Source organism: Manis pentadactyla, chromosome 8 (genome assembly GCF_030020395.1).
Source record: "Manis pentadactyla isolate mManPen7 chromosome 8, mManPen7.hap1, whole genome shotgun sequence".
NCBI lineage: Eukaryota > Metazoa > Chordata > Mammalia > Pholidota > Manidae > Manis > Manis pentadactyla.
The window spans coordinates 123,235,155-123,262,597 of record NC_080026.1 but is presented as its reverse complement, the minus strand read 5'-3'; the positions used below and the strand labels follow the sequence as shown (position 1 = coordinate 123,262,597).

The 27,443-nt window shown below is 38.8% G+C and overlaps 1 protein-coding gene across 11 annotated transcripts in view; it reads left to right on the top strand.

The window, feature by feature from the left end:
* GPAM (glycerol-3-phosphate acyltransferase, mitochondrial) overlaps nucleotides 1-25,257 on the top strand; it is a 55,316-nt gene extending 30,059 nt beyond the window's left edge. For 8 of the 11 annotated variants that reach the window (XM_036898433.2, XM_036898431.2, XM_057506323.1 and 5 more), the window contains 18 exons: nucleotides 1,328-1,401; nucleotides 3,700-3,813; nucleotides 5,506-5,652; nucleotides 6,257-6,353; nucleotides 6,999-7,135; nucleotides 9,672-9,771; nucleotides 10,096-10,308; nucleotides 12,132-12,245; nucleotides 13,361-13,446; nucleotides 14,204-14,319; nucleotides 16,215-16,285; nucleotides 16,802-17,066; nucleotides 17,615-17,757; nucleotides 18,888-18,965; nucleotides 19,614-19,754; nucleotides 21,081-21,270; nucleotides 22,573-22,631; nucleotides 23,315-25,257. In XM_036898433.2, the coding sequence (XP_036754328.2) occupies nucleotides 1,328-1,401; nucleotides 3,700-3,813; nucleotides 5,506-5,652; nucleotides 6,257-6,353; nucleotides 6,999-7,135; nucleotides 9,672-9,771; nucleotides 10,096-10,308; nucleotides 12,132-12,245; nucleotides 13,361-13,446; nucleotides 14,204-14,319; nucleotides 16,215-16,285; nucleotides 16,802-17,066; nucleotides 17,615-17,757; nucleotides 18,888-18,965; nucleotides 19,614-19,754; nucleotides 21,081-21,270; nucleotides 22,573-22,631; nucleotides 23,315-23,431 (2,262 nt within the window). In that variant the 3' untranslated portion in view covers nucleotides 23,432-25,257. The remainder of the gene's footprint in view (nucleotides 1-1,327; nucleotides 1,402-3,699; nucleotides 3,814-5,505; nucleotides 5,653-6,256; nucleotides 6,354-6,998; nucleotides 7,136-9,671; nucleotides 9,772-10,095; nucleotides 10,309-12,131; nucleotides 12,246-13,360; nucleotides 13,447-14,203; nucleotides 14,320-16,214; nucleotides 16,286-16,801; nucleotides 17,067-17,614; nucleotides 17,758-18,887; nucleotides 18,966-19,613; nucleotides 19,755-21,080; nucleotides 21,271-22,572; nucleotides 22,632-23,314) is intronic. The other 3 variants (XM_036898436.2, XM_036898438.2, XM_057506318.1) reach the window with 2 other exon arrangements.
* Nucleotides 25,258-27,443: the final 2,186 nt, after the last annotated feature.

The window sequence follows — 27,443 nt, the reverse complement described above, 5'->3', positions numbered from 1 at the left end:
AAAATTATTTCGTGGTAGTGATGATAGTTAGGGTGAGTAGTATAACAGATCATTATTTTTGGCTGAATATAGTACCTGGTGGAGCTGAACATAATCTTAAAATTCTTCCATGGCATGTTTACTTAATTTTTATTTGACAGTATTTTCATAGTAATTTTTTGATATTTCCTATCTTTTCTTTGAAATTCTATTTTCATTTTCTCTAAAGAGTCTTCACTTAAATATTTTCATATCTTTTATTGAGGTATAAAAATCTCAAATTTTTAATCGACGTAATAAACAACTCTCTGCAAAGGTTCCCACCCCCGCTTGGTAAGTACTGCGGGCTGGGTGCTGTTGACTCATTCACCTACACAACAACCCTGCGAAGTGGTGTCACTATTCTTATTCCCATTTCACAGAGAAGAGGGCCGAGGGACATGAATATTACTTGACCTGCCAAAAAGCACATGCCGGCAGGAAGCAGAGTCAGGATCTGATCCAGGGAATCTACTCGTATGGTTTCCTGGCCCCTCATCTTTAACATGGCAGCAGTAACTGTCCTGTGCTCATCTCTGTGTTGCTGTGAGGACATAGTAAAATCCTTTCCATAGCAAATGTAAAAGTGCTTTGCAACTTGTACAATGTGACATCAATGTATATTTGGCTCCAATAGTAAAAGATCATATGTTTAGTTTAAAAAAAAAATCTCAAATTTTTTTGTGAAAAGTTTACCTTTTTGCCCACATTGATAAAACAATAGACTTTCTCTTTTCAGCAGAGCTATTACTGGATTGTCTTTTTAGATTTTCTGTAAAGAAGGTGACCTTTAGCCATACATTTTCTTGTTAAGTGGATAGTCATTTTAGGGGAACAGAAAGACTATACTCTTTGGATCAAGGTGTAGAATTGAATATTAAACCTCTATCAGCTTCAGTTTTCCTGTCTATAAAATAGGGATAACAATTCTTGTGTGTTAGGGTTACTGGGAGATTTAGTAATCTAACGTGGATTTAGCAAGGTATTTTTGTATTTTGGGAGCACTGAAATCTGTACTATTCTTGTCAGTGTCTTAAGCTCTTGTATAGCTTCTGCTCTTTTGGGTTGGAGGTAGGGAGTGAAACGGGAAAGGAAGGCACTATTTCCTTGCAAGGTTTAAGGATTAATTTTGAATTTGTGACTTTGAAGCCAAACAAATAATTTTCAATAAAATATGATTTTTCATTTTTTTAAAGTAATGCCTAACTTTTTGCTTAAATTAGAAAAGTCATCAAGAAGTAAGTAATGTGAGTTCTTCATCAGCTATCCAGTTGTATAGTTATGTCTATGTTTATTTTGTTTTATGTAGGATAAGTTTTTCAACTCCAGTATCCCGTCTTTGGGTTTGCGGAATGTTATTTATATCAATGAAACTCACACAAGGTAAAAAAGAAGTGTCTTATATTTCTCATACATTTCAAAAAAAAAGATATCATAATAATCAGTTAACAAACTTTTAGATTAATCTCTTTTTGGTTAATCTAAATCTAAATGGTTTTTGAGAATTAATAGAATATGAGCTTCTGACACAAGAGGCTTTATCTAAAAATTAGAGGTAGTATAGCCACCTGAATAGACATCTATGCTATTACCACTGCGGTAGTTATGTTTTGTTATAATAAATTTGTTGTAATAAATATCTTCATGAGTATACTACCAGTTATAGCTCTTTCTTACTCATATACTGATTTTGCATCTGAAGTGTACCAAAATGTAAGGATTTGTCTCAGGAGAGATGTAAATTTGAACGTCTTATGATCTATTATGATTATTTTATACTTACAAAAAAAGTATAGCTGATTGAAATCAGCATAATCCGTAGTTTTAGAAGACATTTTCCTCTATTAAGCAAATGTCCTTTGATTTATTATTAACTTAAAATTTTTCTTAGAATCTTCCAAATTTCTGATATATGGGGATGGGCTTTTAAGCACCAGAGTAAGAGAAAAGAAGCTTTGTTTTATGTGAATCTAAGCTTGAAAGTAAGGGAGGGGATTAAGAAGGAGGGGTGAATGTCTGTGATGCAAGAGAGAAACAGCAGCAGAACATCCTACCAGTCTTTACAATTCTAAGAGTTAATGCCTGGACTAGGGAAGTAGTAGACTCAGGTGGTGGTGAGAAACACTTGAAATTCCATGAAAAATTGGTCCAAGAAGTCAAATATTTAAATTGAAGCCCTTCTGATGATACTTCTCCTATTTTGATGATGAGATCATAAATGAAAATAATAACTATATACATCTATATGCTTTAGTTAACTTTTTTTTTAAAAGAGAACTGAAGTCAAGGGACTTATTTTTTCCCATTCCCTTGGTATCCTTCTCTATATCTTTCTCTCTTAAATTTAAAGGAGAAAGGAGATATTCAGGTCCACTGGTTATTTTTTTCCTTCTTCCTTTGGTTGACATGATTAAGATCCTAAGAAAAGGGATCTCATAGAGTCTCTTCTAAATATAAGTAAATGTCTCAGGCATAAAGCCAAAGGGTTCATTTGTTGCCCTTAATTGGAGGCAGTTAAAAAAGAAAGCATTTGCTGTCTTGCCTAGGCAGTAGGAAACCATTCGATATAATAAACTGCCTGTGCAGTTGAGTTGGGTATTTAGTAAGTGTTTCATGAAGCAAATCCTAAACATTTTTACACACACACACACACACACACATGAAGGGATTTCATAGACAGGATGGACTTCTTATATTCCAATGATAATTCTGAAAATGTTCATTTGGGAGAATTTAGAATTACACATAACATTTTGGGCTAAGTTTGTAGAGAATTGAGACAAAGGAAAGGAGGTAGAAAAATAGAGTATCAGGAAGGAGACAGGAAGGAACAAGTGATTAGTAAACAGTTCTTCCTCAGTTGAGAGCTTCTCAGTTAATGAATTTATACTGTAAGTCTTCTGTCCATATGAATGTCATTATGGGGGGAATGATAATGAGGCATTATATAATTATTACAAATGTTTTCAAATCATTGCATAATGAAGGTTTGTGGTATTCTTATTATGGGATCCCTGTCCTGACCCCCCATCCAAATAGTCCATAGTCACTGACACAGGACTATGTCCTGTCCCTTAGATGTGTTGAATATGTATTAAAAAAAAGAAAAGTAAGAACTCCTGGCTTCATGAGCCCAGAATAAAAATATTCAGACCATATTCCCATTATCCTTGACTTCTCTCAACTGATCAGTCATGTCAATTCAAGAGCTGGTGATTACTTAGAAGAATTACAATAATAAAAAGAAAATAGCCCTTCACAGTGGGAAAGGACTTCCAAATTATCTTTTTATAGCCCATAGCTATAACTGCAAGCTATATAGCTTATATATATAGCATTCAATATATTTGCTTTTTTAAATGGTATTAATAAAGTAAGATTTTTTTCTTTTGCTTTTATATTCGGGTTACTATTTGGCAAAGTAACACTATTCAAGCATTAATACACAAAGGTAAGGCATCTACTCACATTAAGAAATTCGGTGAAAGTACATGAAAGGAATTCGAATGAAATTGTTGGGATAACATACTAAACTGGGGAGAATTTGCTATAGCAGAACTCCAAATCTCAGGAAATGAAATGAGGCTTTGTTTTTACAGAAGGGAAACCACTGTATAATTTAACCAACTTGTTTTAAGTGTTCCTAGAGTACTGCTCTGCTAAATCATTTTTATGTTGCAGGCACCGCGGATGGCTTGCGAGACGTCTTTCTTACGTGCTTTTTGTTCAAGAGCGAGATGTCCATAAAGGCATGTTTGCCACCAATCTGACTGAAAATGTACTGAACAGCAGTAGGTGAGGGTGGGGACACTGTTGCAAAAGAGAGAGGCAGGGATGGGGAGCAGGGGAGGGGAGAAGTAATTTCCTTTATGAACCTTTAGTTTCTCTGGGAATCCATCTCAAGAGCTGTTGGCATTTCCAGATGATAAATGTTAAACTCCAGAGGAAACCAAGGCAAGGCAGGAGAGCAGGTGGTTCTGGTGAGTGGTGGCAGGTGGGGATGGCAGTCTTATTTTATGCATTAACAATTGAATGGGATTCTGATACAGGAAAGGCAAATTGGAGTTCCGAGATGTACGTATTTCCAGAGTTTTCTGTTAAGTTTTCTGTACTATGAATGGTTAGGACATATATTTCCCATTTTGTAGCCAAAAGACAAGTGAGTTTGATAATTCTGTCAGTTACTGGGTAACTGGGCACAAATTTTTGTACCAAAAAGTCATCATAGAAATTTTAAGAGAATGACTGTCCTTGCTCTCAGAGGAGCTTGCTTAGAAATGGGAGAGACTGACGTGAACTCAGGTGGAGTGGGGAAATAAGTCATTCTCAAGGTTAGGCATTAGAATACAGGAATTTGGGTGAAGATTGGTCTCTGTTCCACCTCCTTGGTGTGGCCCATGGTAGATATCTGCCTGGATGGGGAGGCAGAGACCAGGGTGAACTATAGTGTGGTTGTTGAGGCCTAAACTATGCGGGAACATAATAAACACTTATTGAGTGAATATGAGTGATAGTGAAGATGTAATAATCATGTCAAGTGCTTGTGAGAACATTCCTAGCCAGGTTGAAATAAGTTCTATTTAAGGAATAGACTTAGGGCACATCAGTGTCATATAGGATTGGCCTTTGTGTATTAATTAATTATGGGGCTAATGTGCACTTTTGCTGCACACTAGTCTAAATCATTAGCAACAGCGGGAGAAAACACAACTATTTGAAACTCCCTTGGATTATTATAAATCTATTTTCTAGGTAAACACCTTCAAGTTTATTTTATTCCATTGGGATATTTTGACTAGTAACTAGGATATTAGAAGTGATTTAAGAAGGTTCAACCTCATGTGGTCTTACTCTAAGTCACATGGAATATTTACAAAACCAGATGAAATCTTCTCTTACTTTGCTGTTCATTGCTCTCTGCTATTTTAATCTTGAGCTGTACCTTTTTTTAAATAACTGGTTTTATTTGGAAAACACTTGTAAATATTTATGTCCCTCATTGATCCCTCCTTTAGAGTCTTACATAACAGTTCTACTGATAGAGTCACAGTATAGATGACTAATAAATTAGGTCTTAAAATGAAAAATCAAACATTACTTTGACAGTAGGCTTTCTATGCCTCTGAATTACATGCCTAAAGGGATAATCTTCCTTTTTCTCCCTTCTGCTAGAGTGCAACTTTGTGTCTTTCATAGCATAATGGGAACATTCAAATTCACATAGTTGTTACCAGCAAATTTGAATTTAATTCTTAAGTCTGCTTTCCTGATTCCTCAGGGATTCATCAATTTAGGAAAATAATATCCTTGATATTTAATAGAAAGCCAAAGAAAGCACATCTAACTTGAGGTATTCTGTCATGTTAACTGTATATTAAAGAGAAAGTACATTTTGTTTTGAGATTTATAGCTATGACTTGGAAAATGCTGCATACAAGATGTAGCATAGAGCCAGTTACATTGTCTGTCTTTCCATTTTCACATCAGAGTACAAGAGGCAATTGCAGAAGTGGCTGCTGAATTAAACCCTGATGGTTCTGCTCAGCAGCAATTAAAGGCCAGCAATAAAGTGAAAAAGAAAGCCAAAAGGATCCTTCAAGAAATGGTTGCCACTGTCTCACCAGCAATGATCAGGTATTAAAAGGCAAGGCAAAATGCTTTGAACAAGAGTCATCCTATTTTTAGCAAACAGGACTGAGTCATTGGACTTTTCCTTTCCCAGCACAACGCTCTTGGTCCAAAAAAACCTTTGACATATTCTAATGCTGAAACCAACTCCTCTTTACATTCTTAATTCATCTTCCATGGGAAGCAGCACTGTGTGAAGCTTTAAGGTGCCTTGTATCTGTTAACTGATAGCAGTCATTGTATTACAGCTGACGTCTCTCTGGACTAGTTTGAGACAGGTTTCACATACGCATGCCTTAAATAAAGGGAATGGTTTTTTGTGGTGGCTGCTCACCTAAATATTCACTTGGTCATTCGCTTCTGAAGTGTAAAGCTTGCTTAATGAGTGAAATGGTAGATTTTAGTCCATAATAAATGGGCGCATTTATAAGTAGGATATTTGTAAGGTCAGTTCTTTAATTTCAGTTCAGATACACGCACGCACATATGCAGTCACTTACTAAGCACTTTGAGGCTGTAGGTTCAGAACCATGAGTAGACAAATGCCATCTGCATGTTTGTGTGTGTGTATATACATTTAAGTTTCTTTCTTTTAAACATTTTCTTTTAGACTGACTGGATGGGTGCTGCTCAAACTGTTTAACAGCTTCTTTTGGAATATTCAGATTCACAAGGGTCAACTTGAAATGGTTAAAGCTGCAACTGAGGCAAGAATTTCTGTGACTCTCATTCTGTTTTCTCCATGTTTATAGAGTGATTTTAGAGTTCCTTTGTATACTGTTCTTTTGTGCGGGTGTGCTCTCTTGTTACTGCTGTGCATTCCAAGCTACCTGGAAGATTTCCCCACAGGAGACAGTAGTTGTGTATCTGGGGAGGAGGAGTGGGGTAGGGGAGAGCCTGCCAGCAATATGCAGGATTCCTTTTTTAAGGTACCTTATAACAACTCTGAAAGTCAGGTAGAACAATCCCTGTTTTATAAATGAGGAAATCAAGGCACAGATAGTTTAAATAGTTTTCCCAAGTCATGGCTAATATGTGACTTGCCCAGGATTTCAAACCAAACTAGGCTTGACTCCAAAACCTATGCTCTTTTTACACGATGAAGGCCGCCTCTCAGAAGACAGAGGCAACAGGAACTCTCAGTTGCTCTTCTTCTTCCCAGATTCTTTTTTGTTATTGTGGTGGCTGTTTTTAGCTAGATAAGTATTAAGTTGAAAGAATTTCACATTACCGGACAATGTTTTTGAAGAATAAATCACTGATTAGCCAGTGACTCTAACCAAATACAAAGTTGCAAAGTGTGAGTGAAGTTTACATTTGAATTTTGAATTTGGCATTTTTCCTTTTACTAGACGAATTTGCCGCTTATATTTCTACCAGTTCATAGATCACATATTGACTATCTACTGCTCACTTTCATTCTCTTCTGCCATAACATCAAAGCACCATATATCGCTTCAGGCAATAATCTCAACATTCCCATCTTCAGGTAAGATCAGCTTATTTGTAAATTTAAAGTGTGAGAAAGATTATGTTTTGAATTTTGTTTTTTTCATTGTACCTTTTGCCACACGCTATTGTAAACATGACATTAGCTTTTTCACTTTCATTATAAAAGTAATGCATGTTTATTGTGGAAAATTTGGAAAGTACAAAAAAGTATTAAGACAATCACTAGGTTTTTCTGTGTTTTATGTAGGATATTTGGTGAACTGTGGCTACCTAAACTTTATGGGCAATATTTATCAAATGGATAAAGGGCAATTAGACAAGACAGCAAATTGCTGTCTTAGTCTTGGCAATAGGGAGGTAGGGTAAGAAGATGGTTGGTGGCTGCAGTGGAGTAAAGGTAAGGAAGAAGAGCCATACCTGTTAACTTCGACCTTGCAATTTATTAGAGCTGGAAAACACAACAATACGTATAACGTGGACAATGTATTTTTAGAGGTTTCAGGAGATGCAGTACATTCCATTCAAAGGAAATAGTATGTGAAAAGGCAGAGAGATTGCATGGTATGGTCAGGAAATGGCAGATGATTCAGTAGGGTTAGAGTGTAGGATGCATTGGGAAGGGTCAGGCTAGAAGTTGTGACTAAACAGGTAGGGAGAGCTAGAGAAAAACAATTTCTAAGCTATGTTTAGAGTGTATCCTCTAGTTGACAAATGACATGTCAGATTTGCATTTTGAAAAGTCAATCTGGATTAGAGGAAATTAGAACAATTCTGACTATCGGAATAGTTCAGGCAAAAGATAAAGCTTAATTTAGAAGTGTAGTAATGCTTTTGGAGAGGAGGTCACAGATTTAAAAAGTATTTAGTAAATTGAATGTATAAGACCAAATGCTGGTCCCGATGTGGGGCTCAAAAGAGGGACAGAAAAGGGAGGAAGACTTCCAGGTGTTTGCCCCCTGGGAACTGGGTAGGTAGTAGACCTGATCGCCAGTGGGAATTGGCTTTGGAGAGTGACTGGAAGTGAGTGGTCTGGCAGGCTGTACAGGTAGGGCCTCCCAAAGTGGCAGCCATTACCTTTGCAGGCAGTGAAGTCTGATCCTCAGCCCCATGGTTCAGGGAGCTCTGGCGAACCCATCTCATGAGGCCCTGATGAGAAGCCATTCATTTGTGCAGTTAGCTGATACTTAACCAGCTGGGCTTTAGACAAGAGTGAACAAGATACTTAATCCTTGCCTTCAAATAGCTCATAATCTGATGAGGAATATAGACAAACAGCCTGCTGTAGTACAGTGTGATATGACTCTGCAGGGCAGACATGCTTTTCCAGTGACTAGACTATCTGTGATTTTTCTCCTGGGCACCTCTTCCCAGTATGGAGGAACCTGGGAAGCTGACTTAGAAACTCATCAGAAAGTTGCTGGTAGAAACAGACTAAGAGCAAAGGGCTTTTCCATCTGGGCTCTAGGGCAGCCTTGCCTCGTAACAGTTTGCTTTTCTTGAAGTCAGAGTAACTCAGTACTCGTTCCCTACAGGTTCAACCTGGATCCCTTGAAGTGCTTCCTAAACACTGATCATTTCTCATAATCCAATTTTTCTTTTCATGCACTCTATGCTAGTCTTAGCTCATCATTTCTCAGATGTGACAGACTATTGATTACCTGGCCTGTTTATTTGCAGCTTTCTTTTGTTGCATGCCAGTTACACATTCACAAAGCACTTTTCAGGGTATGTTGTTTTTATGGGTGGTTCATCTTGCTCATTATGAACTTTTCTGCAGTTTTACTCTCAGAAAGTGATATTAAGCTCTGGGAATAGCTTACAGTTGCATACTTATACTGACTACAGAAAATACTGAAAATATATGTTAATATTTATATTACTTTATTTGAAAAGAATAGGCAGCTCTGAGTTTGGACAGATTGACTTAAATATTAGAATATTTTAGCTTTGTATCATAATCCATCAGTGTTGTAGAAAGAGACACAGGGTTGCAAAAATAATTGTTTTATTCCTATGTATGTGTATGTGAAGCACATTATTGCTTCATGTTTTGGAAAGACACTTATGCTTGGTTTCAGTTTGATAAAATTACTTTTGTTTAACAGGCATTTTCTAAGCAGTGCTTATTTGAGAAAATTTCTCCAGAGGAACTTTTGTAACATGACATTCATTTTGCAGTAAATGTGCCATCAGCAGACTTACCAGTCCATGTCTTGAGATCCTGGACAGGGTTTTAAAAGTTAGCAGTCTATTTTACAATCCTCTTAAAATCGATAATGTCATCTTTGCACGGTAATATATGTTGTAAGTCTCTTTTGGTTTAGAACAGATATAATAAAACTTCAGTACATGAAGTGATATTCTAATAAAAGCTGATGAAAAGTGTAAATGACTGAAACATGTCAGTAACATAGAAAATGAAAAAATGTCCATATTTGCACCGTCAGCTGTCAGCAGCTCCCATAACACTTGTGATTTATATCCATATGGCAGATGTTCTGCAGTAACTTGGAATCTGAGTATTCTTTTCAGATTTTCCTTTGTAAATGATTAATGCATTCTTGAACTTATAGCACATTGATCCATAAGCTCGGGGGCTTTTTCATACGACGGAGGCTAGATGAAACGCCAGATGGACGCAAGGATGTTCTCTACAGAGCTTTGCTCAATGGGGTATGTATGATCTCTGATTACCCGTCAGGCGATTATGGTAGTTATCATAACAGAAGGACAGAGAGACTTGAGTGAGATTTAGTAAACAGACTATCGTCTGAGAAATTATTTGAATAGCTATTGCTTGGGTAACATGGGTTTTGTGATTTTCTTGTGTTATCATGAGAATATAGCCCTGAAGGAGCTGTGTTGCTCTTACTTGTGTAAGATATTTTGTCAGTAGTGAAGTTAAATATATATATATTTTTTAAGATTTAACTTTGCTGAGCTTATTCTCAGTTGCATGGCCTTGAGTTCATGGTTTACTTTCTTCTTACATCCCAGCATATAGTTGAACTCCTTCGACAGCAGCAGTTCTTGGAGATTTTTCTGGAAGGCACACGTTCCAGGAGTGGAAAAACCTCCTGTGCTCGGGCAGGACTTTTGTCCGTTGTGGTAGATACTCTGTCTACCAATACCATCCCAGACATCTTGATAATACCCGTTGGCATCTCCTATGATCGTATTATTGAAGGTCATTACAATGGCGAGCAACTGGTAAGAGGACTGCCTACCCAAAGGCCTTTATTTTCAAGTCTTTTGCTTTTAAATCATTGCTTTTAGAATTAATTAGCAATTTTTTGGGGTACTCCCTAACTTTAAAGCACTGTAGAAAACATGGTAGAGTGGGCATGGTGAGTAGCTTTCCTCTCCTATGTCAGCCTGATTGTTGAGGCTCGGGTGGTGCTTCCCTGCACTTGGAGGAAGTGACATGCTTAGATTTATCAGTGTTGACCTTGGTCATGGGATTATTGGGAAATAGAAGAACACTTGGCACTGAGTTGCCATCTCTGCTGTGGCGGGTCATACATGGTTTGTTTTCCCCAGAGCTTCCTGTTTATGTGCAGATTTTAAGTTAAGCCTGAAGAACTGGTGGGATCATGTCAACAAAGCAACTGTAAATTAATTTGAGAAGTGACAGTAGTTTTCTTTAGTAAACATTAATTGAAGTAAATATAATAGTTACACAAGAATGCAGCGATCATGAGCATGTAGCTGGAATTATCACGAAGTTACATCTGTGTAACCAGCACCCAGAGCAAGGAGCAGAATTATCAGGACCCTGGAATCCCTCCTTGTTCCCCTCCCATTGCTCTTTCAAGGGCAACCACTTACCTTGACTTCTTACAAAAAGATGAGTTTTGCCTATTTGGGAACTCTGTAGACATGGATTTACATAGTGTGTAGTCCTTTTGTATCTGGTTGCCTTTGCTCAAGTAGGTGTGTGTGAGATTCATCTGTGTTGTTGTATATGCTTAGGGTTTGTTCTTTCTCATAGCTGTGTAGTATTCCAATGTATGAATATACCACAGTTGATCCTTTGAAAAGCAGTTTGCTTTCTAGTATTTGACTGTGATCATTCTTGTACATTTCCCTTGATCACCACGTGTAGGCATTTTGTTGGGTATGTATTTAGCAGTGGAATTGTTGGGTCATAAAGTATACGTATGTTCAGCTTTAGTAGATACTGCAAAACGGTTTTCCAAATGCTTTTACCAACTTATCATTCCTACCAGCATTGCGAGAGTTTCCGAAGAATTTAGTTTTGTTCTTATTTGAACACAGTACTTGTTTCAAACTTCTCAAAACATGCCAGAAGCTCAAGGACATTTGATAATTGGAGGCTTTAAAAGTTAAGTGATACACCTGAATTATTATCTGTATCTCTCTTACCAGACTGCTGCTTGTATACATCTATCTTGAATGTGCCTTCTACTCACCCTGACTGTCTAATGAGGTCATGTCTGAGTTCTGTGTCCATTATACGGCCGTCATTGTGCCTTACTTTAGTAAAGGCTTATTAAGTGAATAATCAGCCTAACAGTCACTGTGGGACTGGACTTGGCATTCAATTGCCCCATCTTAGCATTTGGACTCCAGTGATCATCAGACCTCAAATAAGTGGCCTCTTTGACAACTTATTTTTATGTGAGAGCTACACAGCAGTTTTCAGCCTGTTGTGTCATTTTTACCCTTAAAAAAGTTTGCCGCTGTATTTTTGTAAATGATGTAAATGATGTACTAAATGAATCAGTGTTAAATGTTTTGTTTTTCATTGACCACATTACCTCTCCCAAAGACATGATTACATCTTTTAGCATCGTTGAATGCTCCACATTTTCTGACAGGTCTCAGTCAATGAGTATGTATTTTCCTTCTATATTTATTGTTGTCTTTTTAACATGAACCCCCAGTTTCTAAACTTTTATTTATTTATAGTTTTATAGAAAAAACTAAATTTTATTCTTTAGCTAACAGAATGTTTATATATGTGTTAGCTTTATTTCTTACCATGCTATTCTTTCAAAACTGGAATTTAGGGAAAACCTAAGAAGAATGAAAGCCTTTGGAGTGTGGCTAGAGGTGTTATCAGAATGTTACGAAAAAACTATGGGTGTGTCAGAGTGGATTTTGCACAACCGTTTTCCTTAAAGGTAAGTGTTAGAGTGAAGTTGTGCTGAAGACTTGGTGTAGCTGCTCAGAAGAGCTGGGCTCTAGTTCCGCCACCTTTGCCTCCTGTCTATGTGATGTTGGGCCTCAGTTTCTTCTCGTAAAATGAGGACTATGTCAAGATGGTGTTTCCTAAATTTTTCCACCAAAGTATGCCAAAGTTAACAAAGGACAGTAAATGTCTATTTTTGGGAGATACAGTGTTCAACATTTATTGCCTTTTTAAAAAAAAATTCGAGAATTTTGCATGTTGGTTTATAAAATATATTAGTGTTTTATAATATGTTTTAAAATTGCCTTTAGGGGAAATCTTTCCAAATAATGACCCCTAAATTCTGGTGAAGTTGACAGTCTCGGGTGATGCTCTGTCCTACTGGGTGGAATCCAGTACACACGTATTCCAAAGGGTAGTGCCATCCTCAAGAAGATGGCTTGAGGCCCTAGCAGTTTAAATTCCTAAAATTTTTGAATTAGTAAAGGAGAAGAAAAAGATGGGTGAGGGAGTTGGGAGCCCAGGGAAAAGGAGCAGAGGTCCTACTACTGCTCCATTTCTTGGTTTTACCTTAAAAGATTCTGACTGCTGTGCTAGATGCTTTGTGGCCTTAGGTGCTTTCCACTTTTAGGAGCCTTGTCAATTCTTACCACTTCCTATTTTAAAACTTAGCACAGCTTCTCTGTCTTGTTATAATTTGCTTTGGGAGGCAGGTTCATTTGAAGATTATGTGACCCTCAGGTTGTCAGATTTCCTTTAAAAAGCGTCGTGGTGTGGATTAACACTAAGAATAATACTGGGAATGTCAAATAATTTCATGAAGATGTGAGAAAAGTTATTTTTTTCTTTAATTATTAAATGATTTTGCTTAAGCATCATCCTGTTCTTTGTATCTTTAGTTCTTAGATTTCATGCTTGACAACATTCTTTGAGTCATTCTGGAATTTCAAAGATAGTTAAGGATATAGAAAGTATTTCTCAGGCTCTGTAGCATGGCTCATTTTATAAACTGCCTTTTCACTTTTTGAAGATCAAATTATATTTTATATATGTTTATGTAGGTGAGACAATGAGAGTAAATGATTGTGTTATATTTCTTTTCTCCAGGAATATTTAGAAAGTCAAAGTCAGAAGCCTGTGTCTGCTCCACTTTCTCTGGAGCAAGCATTGTTACCAGCTATACTTCCCTCTAGGTAAGATTTGTGGAAATTTTTATACTAAAACTATCAAATATCTATTATTTTTTATATTGCATAGAAAAATAGGTTAAATTAACTTTATTAAGAATGTGCATGCTCTTATTTTCATCTCCTCATTTAAGTAACTTTTCTCTTGGTTTGATAAAGGATATTGAAGTGATGTGTTTTCATATTCGTTTGGAGGTCTTTGATTATTAGCATATAATGCAAATATTTTCACAAACTTTTTGATTTTGTGAATCATATAGGAGTTGTTATTTGACTTATTCTTTTCACTGAACTGGGTTCTTTTTGGTAATAGCTTAGGTTGTACATATTATACATAGTACGATGTATAAAAGAGTTTTCCTATGTGGATTTTCCAGAATTCAAATTGAACTCGTAACTTAGAGAAATTGAATATAAAGCCCTTCATTTAATGTATTCAAGTGTCAAATTTTCAGAAATGTTTTAAAACAGGGTATCTTCCTTTATGTATTTTTTTTTTTGGCCAGTGGATTTTGGAAGTGATGTACCAATAGATTGTTTAGTCATAACAAAATAATGTATTTTGGACAAGAGGGAGTATTAAACATGATAAAGTATTTTATAGAGGAAAACAACTCATATAATAATCTGCTTATAGTTTAAATTTAGAATATGTAGTAATTTAAAATGTCTAATACATTTATACCTTAGTTCCATGCAGTTAATTTGCTTTGTAAAAGAGTGGGATTGGAGAAGTGTAATTAAAAAAAAAAAAACTTTTCAGACCTAGTGACAATGCTGATGAAGGTACAGACACATCCATTAATGAGTCCTGGAATGCCACAGATGGATCCACCCGAAGAAGACTCATTTCCAGTCTGGCTGAGCACATTCTCTTCAGTAAGTGAATCCCACACTCTTCGGTTCTGCTGTTCAGATCCAGCATGGAGCAGATTCCAAAATGGACTCTGTGTAGTTAGGTTCCACTTCTCGCCCTATCACCTAATGCACAGGAGGTGTAGGTGAGTTATTGGGGAAAATGTGGTGCTGTGGGGATTTGAGGTAACTGAGTAAAACATCTCAGATGGTGCTCGATAATTAATAGGTGCTTCTATGCTAGTTCATAACACTTTTTAAAAAGTAGTATTGTCAGAATGCTTTGTTGCCGCTTTTGCTCCAGAGTTTGTTTCTTTGAACTAACTTGTGGATGGCATCTAGGTTTCTAGTTGCATGTCCCTTTCCCCTCTGACGTCATGATTGTCGTCAGCAAATATTGAGGGGCTATTATATGTGAAGCTTTGTTTTAGCTGTGGGGAATTCAAACTGAATAATTTATGGGTCTGCGCTTAAAGAGCTTATGCTCTTGTTGGTGGGATAGTTGTACACACATAATGCAGGTGGGAGTGACACAGAGTGGAGTGAGTTGAGTGCAGAATTAGCCTTCCTGAAGTTCCAGATTGCAGCGTTGCGTCATGTTGGAGAGGCTGCTTTAAGCCCTGTGGCGCAGCTTGGCCCCTTGGCACCCAACAGAGCGGAGACCTCCCTCTGCCCCTGTGCGCGATCCCCCAGCGGCGGCTCAGAGCAGACTCCGCACCTCCTCCTGGCACTGCCGCGGAGGCCTCCCCACCGCCTCTCGCTGCGCCACGCCTGCTCTGCGCTCGGCCAGTGTTCTTTCTTAAGCATATCTGGTTGTCCCTCCCTGCTTAAATTCTGGATGCTAAAAACTTCCTTAATGTTGAAAAGTTAGAGAATAGAGATAAAACCCACTACCTAAATAATCAGGGGTATTGCTGTCTAGTCTCTAAAGTTATTTTTTACAGTTTTGTATTGTGCTGTTTTCCATTTATAACACAAATATTTACTTGTGTTTTCAAAAATTCTTTATAGACATTCTTTTTAATGACTATAAATGTGGCAGTTGGTATTTTTCTATTTTTTAAACATCAGAGATACCATTAACTGAGAGTGAAGTATTCATGAATTTATTATCATTTCATAAAACTCACAAATGTTTCCTTATTTCAGATTATTTCATAGGCATTCTCATTTTAGATCTATATGAATCTGATTTTCTACCAATTTCAGAGAATTAGGTTATGGACTATAGTCATTCTTAAATGTATTTCTGTTTCCTTCCTCCCTACCTCTGACCTGCCTCTGAGCCAGGTTGAAAAAAGGAAATGAAAATCTACTGAGTACCCATTACAATGGGTTCATCCTCCTATGGCCCAATGAACTAGGTAGTATTCTCATTTGACAATGAGGAAGCTGAGGCCTGGGAATTTAAACAATTTCCCCCAAGTCATGAAATTAGTCAGAGTAGAAGTTAGGATTTGAGCTCAGACTTTCTGACTTAAAATCCACCCCCACCCCCACACCTTTATTTTAATGTGGCAAACACCTGCTAGAGGGAGGTAAAGCGGACAGTAACCAGAACAAGTCAAGAAACAAAAATGGAATATTCTACAGAGTGCCTAGAACAGGCTTAGACTTTGGGTCTTGGTATTTCCTTAAAGGTGTCTCTTGGTCATTCAGTAACGAAATTCCTTTGGCCTGTTTCAAAGGTGGACCTATCTTAGCCTGAATTGTTTTTTATGATGAATAGTCGTCTCTAATGAGGTTTCATTGGCAAGAACTTGGTATATTGTTGTAACTTTCTGTGCTAAATTATAGTTATGGGAAATGTGGTAGAGGATTTTAATAGTTTTAGATGCTCCTATTTAAGATTTAGGTACCTTAAAAAGTTTCAGTTGTATTTTTAAAAAGTGCAACTAAGCTTTGTGTTTGCTTTCCAGCTGCCAGCAAATCCTGTGCCATTATGTCAACACACATCGTGGCCTGCCTGCTTCTCTACAGACACAGGCAGGTATGTCTGCACTATCCACAGTTAGGTAGAAAGTGTGAGAATGCTTCATCAGCTGTCTTAAATACATATTCACTGATAGATTTGGCCCATTCCTGGTGAAATAAACTAAGGACCCTGTCCACAGGAGTTAAACCTTAAACCTGATGGAAGAAGGAATAACTCTACATGGGAAAAAAAACCTTCAGAGACTTAATATATATATAATATATATATTATATATATATATTACCTTCAGGTGACTTTTTCTTCCTTTTGTGATCTTACCTGCCCGTATCATGTGTTGTAGCTAGAATGTTCTCTGGTTGTAGAATATCCTGTCATTCCTGGTGGTGGGGTAATCAACTTTTTAACCAGTTTTCTCACTTTGTTTACATTGGTTTTTTTGGCCCCTTTCCTGTATGTGCCAGCAAGCTGCAGGAAAGCAAAGACCAGAGAAAAAGTCCCTGGAATGTCTCCTTGGCCCTTTGGGAAGTAGGTTTTCCACTCTCATGAGACCATTTCTGTCTGTTTCTCTAGGGAATTGATTTTTCCACATTGGTGGAGGACTTCTTTGTGATGAAAGAGGAAGTCCTGGCTCGTGATTTTGACCTGGGGTTCTCGGGAAATTCAGAAGATGTAGTCATGCATGCCATACAGCTGCTGGGAAATTGTGTCACAATCACCCACACCAGCAGGAATGATGAGTTTTTTATTACTCCCAGCACAACTGTCCCATCTGTCTTTGAACTCAACTTCTACAGCAATGGGGTACTTCATGTTTTTATCATGGAAGCCATCATAGGTATGTCCTGTCCTGTATATTTTCATGGAAAATAAAAGGGCCTAAAACACATAATGATGTGCCCTTTAATTTAGATAACCCCTTGCTTGAGGGAATGTGTTGCTATATTTTCAGTTTTCAAAGAAAAATGTAATCTTTATCACTGTTTATAGCTTATTTTTACATTTATTAAGTAAGTATTGAATTATTGTGTGCCTAATATCACACTTGTTACTGAGGAGCAGCATCTTGCTATCCAGGAGCTGGAAATCTAAGGAGCCATGACATATAAATGGTGGTGTGAGTGGAGGAGGGGGGTGGTCATTTGTGGTCAAGAGGGAACAGAGGAGAAGGATAGCAGAGGGTACTGAGGCCCCCGAGGACGGTGTTTGGAGTTGGGATCACATGGAATTATGAGACATGAATCTTGGGGGATTTACCTAAATTTCTCTAGTGAATACAAGTAATTATTTCTGATGCATTAACAGCCTGTTAGGATGATCCAAGTTCTCTGAAGTTTTTCTTGGAGCTCCAAGGTTGCTAGCTTCATGATGTTTTCATTTCCTCAGCCTGCAGCCTTTATGCAGTTCTGAACAAGAGGGGCTCTGGAGGGCCTATGGGTTCATCCCCGAGCCTGGTCAGCCAAGAGCAGCTGGTGCGGAAGGCCACCAGCCTGTGCTATCTTCTCTCTAATGAGGGCACCATATCTCTGGTAAGTGAAGACTCTTCAGTATTGCCTGTTCTCTTTTTCTTAATAAAAACAACCTTTGTTTTTTCTCTTAGAGAATTTGTCATACATTATTGAAGCTTTACATTTCACTCCTGGGTCTCAGTGATCACCAAACCAAAGTGTTGTTTACTTTCTTGGTTGCAATCAGGGTCACTGCTCAGGTGAACCTTTCATGCAGCTATGAGACATGATAGGACACAGTTATTGCCCAGTGTTCTCCATTGGTCAGATACAAAGTTACTGAGCTCTTTTTGGGTATAAGGCACTGGGTCAGAGGTTTTTAAGTAAGTAAAATACCCACTTGTGGATGATATAAACATAGAAGAAAAATTTTAAGACTGTTTCTGACTTTAATCTGCTTAACCCCTTCTCATTTTGCAAATGGGAAAGTAAGGCCTACAGTGCTAACGAGCATATGTGTTACATATTCAGACACTTTTAGACATTTATAAGGAGGCATATGTGTTAAGCAGGAGAGAGATTTTTTTCCCTCAAAATCAACAAATAGAATTCATATTTAAATTCTAATACTCTCTTCTACTTTTGTGAGTGTGTGTCTGGAACATTAATGAGTCCATGCATTCCCAGCATAGCCCTCCTCCACAGCGGTCTTTGCGCATGGTATTTTGATGGCCCTGTCAGGGAATCTGTTTTGTGTGAACTTTGGGAGGCAGGATGGGAAGGGATAGGGTAGATAGGACTCCCACACTTGACCTTGTCCTTTTCCTGGGTCTTTTTGAGTTATTTGAATATTGTGTTCCCATCCACCACCTTTATGTGCAGTATTTGCTGTAAGACAGCTTTTAAGCGAAACCGTCTTACAGAGCAAACACAAGAGGTGCTAGGGTCTGACAAGTGGCCCTCCTGAGGCCTTGCTACCCGGCGGTGCCGCTTTGGGCGCTCCTCCGGTCAGGGGCGAGGTCTCTGGTCGGCTTTGCCCGTGCCCGTGCATCTGTGAGGGGGTGGGCATCAGGAATGTCCGGGCTTGCCCGGTGGAGTGAGGCAGATGATGATATGGAAACATTTAGCAGTTGCCTTGTACCATGCTTTCTGTCTTTTAAAAAGCAAGTATAGGACAGTGACATTTAAATTTAAATGCCTTTTATTTTCAGCCCTGTCAGACATTTTACCAAATTTGCCATGAGACAGTAGGAAGGTTTATCCAATATGGCATTCTTACAGTGGCAGAGGTAAGAGGAATAGCTTTCCTTTATTTAGTTTCTTGCTCTTCATTTCCTTATATTTTCTACCAATTATTGTAACCAATATTATGACCCATTATTTTAACCAATAATTACATGTGATGTATAGTTAAGTCCAGATGAAGAAAAAAGAGAAAAATAAGAACAGGGAGAATAAATGTCTTCTGCGGTTATTTCAGATTTTAGTTCTTTCGTGTAACTGGGTTAAGTCTAAAACATATCTTGACTTGATTCTATGGCATCCAGAGGTTTGCATTCCACGATGAGATGTTTTAATATCAGTGTGCTTGTAATTTACACATCAGCATTTTTCTCTTTGGAGATTTTATGTTAATTTTGGTAGACGTAGTATAGAGGGTATGGCCTGGGAAAGGAGATACCAGAAGAGAAGAGGTGAAGGCGTTTTTATTTGATCTGTCCTGTGGACATCTCCCCCACCCCCTGCCCCCACATCCTGTCTTTCCTGCCCTCCTGTCACCTGAGTGATTTTGACTCTGGGAAGGGAATCAGGTTGGTGCTGTGAATGGCCAAACAGAGAAGAGCAGGGAAGGGAATGAGAGGGGGCTGCCTTGTCTGGGGCCCGGCTGGGGGGATGTTGTGCGTATTTGTTCACTCTTGGTCCTCTCCTTCGCATAGCAAGATGAGCAGGAAGATGTGAGTCCTGGTCTTGCCGAGCAGCAGTGGGATGAGAAGCTTCCCGAGCCTCTGTCTTGGAGAAGCGATGAGGAAGATGAAGACAGTGATTTCGGGGAGGAGCAGCGGGATTGCTGCCTGAAGGTACTTGGGTGGGGAGTTCTGGTGGCCCTCGCAGTGCTGTGCTGAGGTTCATGTCACCCCTAGTTAATGAGTTCTCATAACCGGGAAGTCTGCTGACTTATGTATATCCACAGCACCCACAGGCCCGTTGCAGAACTTTCTGTCTAGTAAAGACACTCAAACTTTTGAGCTGAATCAATCAATACCATACGTTGTTCAGTTTGGGTATAGGTAAATGGAAAAGGAAACAGAGTCTGAAAATTCAGAAAGATGCGTGTAGTAGAGGATACCTTTCATGATCCTTTCACCAGAACGCACAGGTGTAAACCAGCTTACACCTGCATTCACTCCTAAAGGGGCAGGCTTTTTGTTCAGTTATCACCAAAGCAAGGCAACACCAGACCAGGAGTGGCAGAGAAATTAGTATTCAGCTACCCTTGGCCTGGTTGTTCTCTGTGAGTCACTTTTGCCATCCATCCCAGAATTTCATACATCGAGCTCTTTGCCTTGAATTAAAACAGTTCCTATCACAGAGAAAATTTGGATTTTTAAAAGATGGATTGTCCCTGATTTAGAAAAATTAATTTTGTCTAATTTGTAATTTTAGAAATTAGTGATACTGGCCCATCTTTTCTGAATACCCTAAGTGGATTACTCTTTTTTGTAGTGGGGTAACACCCCTAATTTATACACACACACACACATCAGGAGGTATAGCTTCTGGAGATGCCCTTTTTTCTATTTGGGGTATTGTTAGTTTCAGGATTGGGCAGTGATCTTGCTTTGATACTCCAGAGGGGCTTATATGGATGTGCGTGTTTTGGTGGGTATAGTAAGTGCCCCCCCCATGCCGCCACAAGGCACCCATCCCCACCACCATCCATCCCCCCCACCATCCATCCCCACTGTGCTGAACTGTAGGCCAAAGGCCATGTGGCAGTGGCAGGAAGTAAGGGCGGGGAAGGACTGAGATGATCTTTGTGGTCTTGCCACGTGGCCTTTTGCACACTTGAGTGACTGTCCAGCTAGGCTTCAGACCCTAGAGGGTCCAGCCTTGGGCCCAACTATGTTCAGTGATGATAATATGTCATCATTATGTCATTCAAGGACAACAATTTCTTCTAGAAGCTGTTCAATGAATGCAAACCTCAAATACTGTAAAAGTCAATGATTACAATGAAGAACACATTTCAATACTAGCAGTCATTTCTAACAGATTGTGTGTGCTTGGATCAGTAGGCTGCTTCTGTGTGGTCATACTGAGAGGCCGTCTTCTCGAGCATTGGTCCTCTGAGGAAGTTCTTCGTTTCCTGTCCCTTCTCTATGACTTGATCTCTGCCCTCCCAGGTGAGCCAATCCAAGGAGCACCAGCAGTTCATCACATTCTTGCAGAACCTCCTGGGGCCTCTGCTGGAGGCTTACAGCTCTGCTGCCATCTTCATTCACAACTTCAGCAGCCCTGTCCCAGAGCCTGAGTATCTGCAGAAGCTGCACAAGTACCTGATCACCAGAACAGAAAGAAGTGTTGCAGTGTACGGTATGTATGCCACTCTTATAGCTTCTTCTAAAAGCTGTGCCTTTTATGAATATAGGAATCTGCTGATTGGAGACAATTGGGGAAAAAATGCAAAATTATCTGGACCTCTAACTCCAGAGATTACTACTGTTACCTGTTTTGGTATGTCAGAAGAGTATATAATTGTATCATTCACTTTGTATGTCTAGCTTTTTTCACTTAACATTTTAAGTGATATTCATACATGTTACTGTGTTGGTTATTCTTGTTGCTTTGCAATTTTATTCTTTATAAATATTGACCACATTTAATTTATTCATATTCATCATTGATGTTTGGGTTGTTTGTGGTTCACAGCTACTATGAATAGTGCTGCTATGAGGTTAATTTGAATGTCTGTGGGGGAACACGTGCACTTATTTACATTGGGCTGTATGGGAGTAGAAATGCCTCACCACAGGGCGGAGCATATCCGGCTTTAGTAGATGCTGCCAAATGGTTCCTCAGCGACCTGCTGATTTGTATTCCCACAACAGGTTGTGTTTTGGTTGTTCCACATCCTGGCCAGCAGTGCTCGGTATTATCTGTTATGTATGAGGCGTGATGAGGGTGGGAGTAACATTTTATACAGTTATGGTTTAGGACGATAGCTACTTTGAATTAATGACTTTTAGAGCCAGAAGGATCTATCTCTAGATATCTGTTGAGATCTCTCTCTCTCTCTCTCTCTCTCTCTCTCTCCCTCCCTCCCTCCCTCCCTCCCTCCCTCCCCCACTCCCCCACTCCCCCTGTATATAGAGAGCTCTAGACAGATGTCTGAAGGTAGAATAACCCCATCTTATAGACGAGGAAACTATCCCAGATCACATAGCTAGTTAATGGGCACACCTGCATTCAGAGTTTTTTTTTTCTGACCGCTAGACCTGAGCTCTTTCTGGTTCCGTGGATGTAGGACTCATCTATGCATCACTGTGTCCTTTACGGGAATTTCTACATGCTGTCTCATCTGATGTTCCAAAGCACCTCTTAGAGAAGGATGTTTTAGGCATATCTCCTTCTTGTCTTCATTCTGTCTGTCTTTTTCTCTCTTTCCTTATCCCTCTTTCCTTCTCTTTTTTCCTTGAAGGATGATAAAGTAGGCTTAAGGAAACAGCAAATCATTTGAGATCTCAGAGGTTGCCAGTAGCTGAAACGGAGCTTGAGCCTGTCTGCTGACTTGCTCTCACTGGCTTCATAGCCTCCCACACTGTCTTGCCATGGGTATTGGGGTGTTTGTGCTTCCTGGGCCTCAGTATTTGACAGGGTCTTATTCTTTCTCTATAGCTGAGAGTGCCACATATTGCCTTGTGAAGAATGCTGTGAAAATGTTTAAGGATATTGGGGTAAGTGTCCACTGCATGTGGAATGAAAGCTTGTGTTAACTTCTGTGCTCGGTTTAGATCCAGCCATTTTGAGCCACCTTCGTGCTGGGATGGACCTTGAGAGGAGCAGTTTCTCCTAGATTAATCATGACGGTGTTTCTGGGGCTTGGGATGGAAAGTGGCATGTTGAAGTCAAGACCCATCAGTACAGATATGTTCAAATAGAATGTTCCAGCATTTTCTTGGTTTTCATCTTTATTCCAAAACTGGTTATATGTAACAGATGCCAGTGTGTCTCAAGATGCTGTTACAGCTTTAGCAGGGATATTAATTACACCATGCAACTTTCAGTTACCTTCTTATGTTTTTACCAGTATTGCTGGAAGTATCCTCAGGTATCCTTTACCTCAATGGATCATGTGGGATATGAGTTCCATGTAGGTACTAGTGACCTTTATAAGGGACTATTTATGACTTTATACTAACACAGATTTTAAAGGATAGTCCACTGGTTGAACTCCATCTATAAAAACACCACACCTGCAGTCACAACCTGCCCACCCCATACTCACACACACACGTGTACATTTACTTAAAACCAGGGAACAGTTCTATGTACCTTACTGCCATTTGGAGTCTAGGTGATGGAAATACTCCTTTTTTTCCTGTTTGTCTTTAATTTAATCTAAATTTTTTCTCTCTAGGTTTTCAAAGAGACCAAACAAAAGAGAGTGTCTGTTTTAGAACTCAGCAACACTTTTCTACCTCAGTGCAACCGGCAAAAGCTCCTGGAATATATTCTGAGTTTCGTGGTGCTGTAGGTAACTCCTAGTGTCCCTGGTGAGTGAGGGGCATCAGATGAGTCCCTGGTAGGCTCCAGCCTCTGGCTTGAGAGCTGAGGGTGCTGTCGTGTGGTCGGGCCTGGCCTGGCCTGATGAGACCTCCTGGAAGACAAGTGCCTTCTCCCCTCCATGGAGCTGTGATCGCCCCAAGACTGAGATGATGTGACAGCCTACAGATCACACTCTGGGGGCCCATCAGCCTCCATTTGCAACTCATAATCAGTAGAATACAAAATGAAATCTCAAAAATTGTTTTGGAGTTTATTAAAGATTTACATTTTAAGTATAACTGTTAAGGACTAATTACTGTGATGGATGCAAAAATGTAGTTGTATTCCAGAACTGAATCTTGTATACTTGATGCTGATAGGTAATTCATTGCAATATTTTCTGATTAACGGTTAGTGCTTCCTTTAAAAATAATTGAGTCATCTGTTCACTTTTTTTTTCAGTTTTATCTTTGTCAATAATAGTGACATTTTAAATGGAACACCTTTCATCCCAAAGTGCTTTACAGATGGGCTGATACGCACCACACCGAGGTACCACTGTGCTGTCTTTGGCAGTCAGATTTGGAAAGTGTCTTAAGAGCTACATGAAAACACAATATTAGTTTAGGTCAGGAAAAGAAAGAATATAATCAGATAGCTAATATCAGGAAATAAAATGCTGGGCCAGCAAAATTCAAGGTAAACTCGGCCAGAAAACCGAGTCTGAAAACTTTTGCTCATATAAAAGTGCCATTGAGTTTTAAGTGACCAGCAAGTATTTAGGAATAATTCTTGTTTTATGTCCGTACCCCTTCCCCACCACCTGAGGGTGGAGCTATTTCATGGAGATCCACCACCCAGATAGGACCTGTCCTCTGGCTGACCTTGGCCTGTGACATGAAGCAAGCATCGGGTTCTCTGGCTGCAGGCTGCTGACCCAGGGCTCTCAGGTACTGCGTACAGGTTGTGCACTGCACCTGGTTCTGGGCAACAGACACTCAGGTTGTACAGTGTCAATCTGGGCAGAATATGTGGTAGCCCTACTGACTGGTAAATGTTTGGAGGCATTTATGGACTTGTGGTTTTGAGGAAAAACCATGGTTCTTTAAAAATGTATATGGGTTATATGCCTAACCCCTGATGCGACAGAGTGGCAAATAATTATGAAAAATTATCTGTTCCTCAAGGGTAGATGCCCTTTTGTGAGCAGGGAGTATAATTATAAATTAATCATGGTAATTATGGTGATTTCTTAAAGATTATATGATATTAAAATATTTTCTAATAGCTTACTGTCCCTTCTGTCCATGGTGTTTTGGAATTAGGAATTTTTCTGAAGAATATTGTATATAGCCTTTGAATTTAATATAAAAGTACTGAGAATTAAGTTTGTACGTTCATAAGCTCGGATTTTAAACACTAATAGTATCTCATGGGTATTCAGTACGTGTTGGGAGAAGAGATCGTATTGATACTTCACAATGTATGAAATATGTTGGAAACTCAGCAGTAAGGCTGTGTTCTTGCGATCTTCCACTCTTCTTAAATTCTGCATCGAAAATACACTTTTTCTTTTTGGAGACTCATGTACCATTAAGCCATCGTCAGTGTTGTAGTGGCTCTGGTGTGGAGTCGATCCTGACCTTGCAGCATTCCCCTTGATTATCCTTCTGCTGGGATAGAACACCTCTTTTAGCTGGGGCTCTGAGTTTGGGGCAATACCAGGAGAGCTTTATTTGTCCCCTTGGGTGGTCCTTATCCAGGCAAGCAGACATTTCACTTGTCTCTTTCATTCATCCTCAATTATAGATCAAGGTCATCCTCAATTATAGATCAAGGGTCGCTCCAACTCGTAGTTATCTGGAAAGGAAAGGTGGGGACTGACTTCCTAGCAGATCCTGCTGCCCTGCCCATGGCATCTGCTAACAGTGGCTGCCCTGCTGGCCCGAGCAGGGAACAGCCACTTCTCCAGCTTTATTTTCCCTTTCAGTTGGTTTGTTTTCTAAAAATCTAATCAAATGCTTTGGGGAATGCAATGTATGATTTGCTAGCTCTCTCAACATTTAACTCACTGTGAGAACAAATATGCATGCTTTTTGTAATTAATTGGTGCTTTGAAAACCTTTTATAGGGGAAGAAAAATCTCAACCAAAGTTATGCTCATCCAGACAAGCTGACCCTTGAGTTAATTTCAGCACAACTCGTTCTCCAGTGCCTCATTTCTAAAAAAAAGTGCATCATCACAGCAAGGCTTCCAAATAGCATATTTTGCTTAAAGATTTATTTTCATTGTTTTCTAAAAGCAAATGGCTTCCATGTAAGATTAAATAAACTAGGTGCTTGTAAATAACTTATTACAGTTTACTGCATTTCTGTAAAACTGAAATGCATGCCCTCCAGGGGAAGACTGTGTTGAGTTAAAAAACAAACAAAACCCAATAACTAGCAATATGAAATCACAGTCTTTCAAAATGAGAAAGTCCTAAGGGATTTCAGAATAGAGGAAGGAATTTTTATTCTCTTAAATTTAAGAGAAACAAAGGGAAAGATCTAGTGGGAAATGTGTAGAACTAGTAGCAAGAAGTACCGAGTCTTCCTTCTCAGATCTGTTAAATCTCTGGAAATCATGAGGATGAGTGGAGAAAACACATCAGGGATTACAATGAATATAAACTCATTCTGTGGAATTTCCAGTCATCTAAAGGGGAAAAGTATTTCCCATCGTTCTCCATATAGTATAAGTGCTTTGTGAGATGTTCATAGGTGTTTTGTAGATTAAGTGTAGCTGGAAAAGTAAATTTGTACATGGATCCTCCCTCTTTCCTAGAAATTTACAGTGCCCTTTGGCGTGGTAAGGGCTCAGGGTCTGCCAGGACCAAGCCTGTCTAATCCAGCATTTCCAAACTGTTGTGACCCCAGGACCACTTTCCCCTATGGGACACCTGTGAACTTCTCACTGGTATCCCATGGAACACATTTTAGGAAACACTATGGTAGGTAATTCTCTTAGGGGACAAAGCAGTAACAGATGGCAGAATCCACACGCATTTTGTATGATCAAAGGTTACATTGAATGGATGTGTGTTTCCTTCCCTGGAGACAGTAAGCACAGAAAACCATCATACAGGGGTCAGGACTCTTTCCTTTGATGGAAAGACCAGCTGTCAATGATCCTGGGTTTTTCACTGAAAGTAGTAAAGTTAACATAAGGATTAATTGGGGTAAATAACTAAGATTTTAGTTTAGATCTAGAAGAAAATATTGCACAATTGAATGCAAGTTTTTATCTACAGGTAGTTCTAGCATTTAGAAATGGTAGGACCTATCACTGAAGTTTCTAAGACTGAATTTGGATGTAAATCTGTTTTTTAAAACACTTTTTAGGAACTTGAGACTTGGCATTTGGCATTTTAGTTTAATACAAACTAATGATTGCATTTGAAAGAGACTTCTGACTTTATTTCTAAATATCTGAAGCTCTGAATGCCTTGATGGAAGGTGTTAAACTGTTTTCCTCTTGTACAAAGAAACATTAAGTTGTTATAAAAAGAATTATTATAAAGTACTGTGATAATAATACTGCGTGATTTTGTGAGTGAAACTTACTTGGAAATGTTGACTGATTTTTATGCCTGTTAATGTATTGTGAGAAGCACAGAAGTGTAGTTTTATGTTAATAAACCAAAAAATGAATATATGCTAAATGTCTTACATTTATAGTTAAAAGTTCCCTTCATAATTCATTACACAAACAATTGTTTTTGACTTTACATAGAAATTTATTAAGATGCTTATGAGAAATACTCTTACATAAATATATGAGTGTGCAGTACATGATATATTATTGACCCAGAGCTCTTCAGATTTAATCAAGCCTTTGGAGGTATAGATATCTACATCTTAGCTCTTGCTCTCAGTAAGTATTCATATCATAGAGATATTCTCTGGCTTTCTGTAAAGATTCTTTAAACTGGGTGCTTCTCTCATGTTTTTATTTATTT